We start from the raw sequence: 4471 nt of genomic DNA on the forward strand, positions 1-4471 counted from the left end.
TATATATATATATATATATATATATATATATATATATATACATATATATGCAGTATCTTATCATTATGCATACAGGAAAATGATATTGAAAACAAGGAGAAGAATTCCAAAATTGATACCTCAGCGAGATCTTCACGAGCATTGAAATGGGAAGCAATAGAAGACAACGAAACAACATCATCTGAGTTCGATATTATTTTCGAGACAAATGCAATGGGCAATTTATACGAAAATACGTACACTTCCTCTGGTAAAGAGACACACGATCTTACCGCATGCAATAAAACTGCCTCTACTACTTTAGGTAAATACAAAACGATTATAGATCAAAATAAATTCATGTTTTAATGTATGTTTTTACTGTACGAAGGTCTAGAAGATAATGAAGAGAACGATTTGTATCTCTCGCTTAGTGAAGATGTACTGCTGGATAGTGCTTCAGACGTCTCTTCAGTAGCGGAGAAAAAGAAAACTGCGATTATGTTCGTTCCACCTTTGACACCGCCACCAAATAGAACTCCGATATACAATGAGACTTTTGTAGATTTAACGAGTACTGGCCTTACGTCATTTCCTATTGAAATGCTTGAGAAATATCCTGCGATACAAGTACGAATGTAATATTTTTGAAGTCAGAAACGTTTGCAAGATTTAGATTTAGATTTCTTCTTTTTTTCAGTGCAACATTACTTTTATATCACATTGTTTCATTTTATGTGTTGAATAGTTCATTGAATTTTAGATGCTATATCTAGAGAATAATAATCTTTCCGAGCTTCCCGAAAGACTTTTCATTTCCCTGCAAAATTTACAATGGTTGGACGTTCGAAATAATCTATTAACAAGTTTACCTACGACCATTAAATCACATCCTTCGTTAGAGACCATCTTGTTGCAAGGAAATAAAATCGAAAAATTGCCACTAGAACTTGGTAAGTAACTTTGCAATTGATCAGATGTATGATAATTATTTTGTCAATTGTCATTCATTGTCTTTCTTTTTCTATATACTAGCTATGAATTTTCATTGTAGGCCTTGTGCCGAAACTTAAAATTCTTAACGTAGCACATAATCCTATCACTAGTCCTCCAAAGGATATTATAGTTCTCGGATGTTCAAGTGTTCTCAGCTATCTTCGATCTGAATGGAATAAATTGCATCCGAATGAGCCCGTGACAGCCATGAAACGTAAGAATTTCAAATTTACATGCTATTGTAATTTCGTTATATTAAATCATGTATATACAAAAGAACAATTTCGCTGAAGTGTCTAGAAATTTAATTATAAATATCAATCTAAAAATAATTTGTTAATAATTGAAATAATATGTAAAAAATCCTATTAAAATAATTATGTAAAAAATCCAAGTCTCAAACTGATTGCTAGAATGTCGAAATTTTTTGCAGCATTGTACATTATTTTTTAATCTCCAACTCAATTATTTTGATTATTAATTATTTAATTTAATTATTTTTAGATCTGCACCTATCTAAATTTTAAAATTTTTTTGCTTCAGTAAAATCTTCCTTTCTGTTTATTAGCGATCTATTTTTTATTAATTATTAAAATGAGAAATAAATTATAATAATTACTAATTAAAATTACATTCAATTTATTTTAGAGGAAATTGAGCCGAAAGCATCAACGATCTTATGTTATCGATCTCCGCGTGAAAAGCGATGGAAATTGTCAAAAATTCCGCGGCGAATATCGAAAAGTACGAACGACATCAATGATTCATTCAAAGGCTCTGCGGTTAGAAAGAAAAGTAAAACTTACAAGCCTAGTAACAGGTACAGCAATATGCATAATGACGTTTTTTTGACGAATTTGGTAAACAGTATCAGCAATACACGTAATAATAATGCGGCGGGTTCTCTTTGCGCATCGTGCGCAAGAAACTTTGCTGCTATCCAATGCAAGAACGAGAGTAATAAGAAGCAAAAAGAAAATAACGATGAGATAAATTACAATCAGAATGAAAAATGTAAGCAGTACGAATTTTTAAAAATGATAACTTCATGCCACGACATCAAGAGAACTTGTATTAGGGAAGAAATCGCCGAAGTGGATGCAAAAATCTTGCATTTAATCGGGCCGTCGCCCAGATCGTGTTACATTAGACAAAATATTACAGAACTGATAACGTATAAGCATTATCGCGAAAAAGAATGTAGAATTAAAACTATCAGTAACGAAACGAAACACATTGCACTCGCGAAATCATATCGTTCTACAATGTTCAATAAGGAAAAAATGAAATGTAGAAATATTGAATATCCAGAGTTGGTTTTCGATATTGTCACAAAAGACATGCGGCGAATGCACTTGCGACCAATGCAGTTGAAAGATTCATCCAGCATATTATCGTGCTTGGAAAATTATCTCGATATCAAAAAAGCTAATTAAATTTTAATTATACATCTGTTAAATCTTATTATATATTTTCATTGATAATAACAAAAAAATCGATATATGAATTAATATATCTATAATTTTAAATACAAAATGCGAAAATTTAAAGTACGAAAAATAATTATCTTTTTCTAATTTATAAATTTATGTAAGAAATGTTTCAATATTTTGTATTTAGATGCGAAGGTACAGGTATTAATATTGTTATGGAACAACGGCAGCAATGGATTTCTAAAGCAAAAGATTTGCTGAGCACACAATCGGCAACAATTCAAAAAATTAAGTAAGGCACCTACTTGAACTATTCTTATTAATCGTAAATTGCATGAATTGTATTGTATAATACACAGGGATTTAGATACTGTAAAAGAATGGAGACATGATAAACGAAGCTTCAATAAAAGCATGGAAAAGATATCGAGAAGAAATGAAGGTATAATCCAATAGATAAAAAAAAAGCAAGACTTGTAATCAAACTTTCATACTTTTAATTCATCAAGCGTAAAATATTCGATTATACTGATTATAATGAAATACTTTATATCATATCATATAAAATATTTATTTATTAGATGATATTCCATTCGCAATCGACATTGAGGATTATCCTACAATACAGAAACGTTCACAAAAAGCGGTATGATAATTTAATATGCATATTTTGTCTAGAAGAATATTAAGTCTGAAAGAAAGTTATTTTTATTACTGTTTAATTTAGGGAGACTATACAGGTAATCAGAAACAGGAAAAGTTAAAATTAGTGTAAGTTTAAATGAATAATATACACTTTGTCGAGATATAAAGAATAAGTCAATATAATTAAAGGATTATCAATCGTATTTCAGAAATATAAATCAGAAGATTCAAGAATTGTCGGGATTCCTGCAAAAGTTTGAAATTACAAAATCTTCAGAAATATTAACGCCTAAATCTAAACAAAAATCTCTGCAAACTGAAATTGAAAAGGTATATTTTCAATCATTTCGTTTTGAAAGTTTATTAACACAATTAAAATTGCTGTGGATTTATTTCATAGCTCTCACATTTTCAAAAAGAAGTACATAATTTAAGAAGATACAACGAAATTACGTCAGCTCCAATGAATTTTCCAAACAATTTATCTTAACATTTTCTTTTAATTAGATAATTTTTTGTAAAAATTTCGAAATTAGATAAAACTCAAAATATCAGTCTCTTGAGACATTTATTTAAATTTTTACGTTAAACATTATCATACGTTACAATATTAATTTCATGCCCAATCGCAATAGCACATGTCAAGATAATTGAGAAAAAAATGTGTGTGTGTGTGTGTGTGTGTGTGTTGTGTTTGTGTGGTTTCATTCATAATTTGCATAATTAATAACGAAATATGACAAGATTATTAAAATATATATAATACATATATTTTTCAAAGATATTCGCAAAAATTCTTAAAATAATTTTGCAAAAGAATGTTCTTTCCAATTTCCTTGCTAGTGCATTGAATCTTTTTTATTCTGTCATCAAATATATGCGGTATAAAAAGTCTAAAAATAATTACCATCCAAATACAAATAAAATCTAGTACTATGGTAGTAGAACATTCGTGTGATAACCATGAATGTTCTTTTTTATTTTTGTATTTATTTTTATATTGGCATTCAATTAAGTTTTATAATAAAGTTTAGAGGTACTGCACAAAATTCTTGGGAAACTATTTTATACATAGTATAGCAATAAGTTATAATAAGTTATTATACTGTAGTTAATAAAAGATATAAGGCAAATAATCTATATAAAATCTTGTGTATGATTAATTTTTTTATAAACTTACAATTGTTTTTTATTACAATTAGTTTATATTAATCCTATATACTTCATACATTTATATATTTAACTTATATAATTTTTAAAAAATTAATAGTTAATTTATTAACACCTTCGTAAATATAATAATAAGAAATAATTCATCACTTAAATATTTTATATCTTATATATATATATATATATATATATAATAAATGTATGTTATTGTTCTCGTTATGACATTGCGCTTATTTTGTTTGTATTCG

The 4471-nt window shown here is 27.9% G+C and overlaps 1 protein-coding gene across 1 annotated transcript in view; it reads left to right on the top strand.

Annotated features, from left to right (window-relative positions):
• LOC105618467 (leucine-rich repeat-containing protein 27-like) overlaps positions 1 to 3543 on the top strand; it is an 8583-nt gene extending 5040 nt beyond the window's left edge. The window contains exons 2-13 of the mRNA XM_012200005.1: positions 76 to 304; positions 371 to 609; positions 743 to 932; positions 1034 to 1189; positions 1624 to 1795; positions 1844 to 2149; positions 2596 to 2700; positions 2768 to 2850; positions 2990 to 3054; positions 3136 to 3179; positions 3263 to 3383; positions 3454 to 3543. Of these exons, the coding sequence (XP_012055395.1) occupies positions 76 to 304; positions 371 to 609; positions 743 to 932; positions 1034 to 1189; positions 1624 to 1795; positions 1844 to 2149; positions 2596 to 2700; positions 2768 to 2850; positions 2990 to 3054; positions 3136 to 3179; positions 3263 to 3383; positions 3454 to 3543 (1800 nt within the window). The remainder of the gene's footprint in view (positions 1 to 75; positions 305 to 370; positions 610 to 742; positions 933 to 1033; positions 1190 to 1623; positions 1796 to 1843; positions 2150 to 2595; positions 2701 to 2767; positions 2851 to 2989; positions 3055 to 3135; positions 3180 to 3262; positions 3384 to 3453) is intronic.
• Positions 3544 to 4471: the final 928 nt, after the last annotated feature.

This window comes from Atta cephalotes (assembly GCF_000143395.1).
Source record: "Atta cephalotes unplaced genomic scaffold scaffold00001, whole genome shotgun sequence".
NCBI classification, from domain to species: domain Eukaryota; kingdom Metazoa; phylum Arthropoda; class Insecta; order Hymenoptera; family Formicidae; genus Atta; species Atta cephalotes.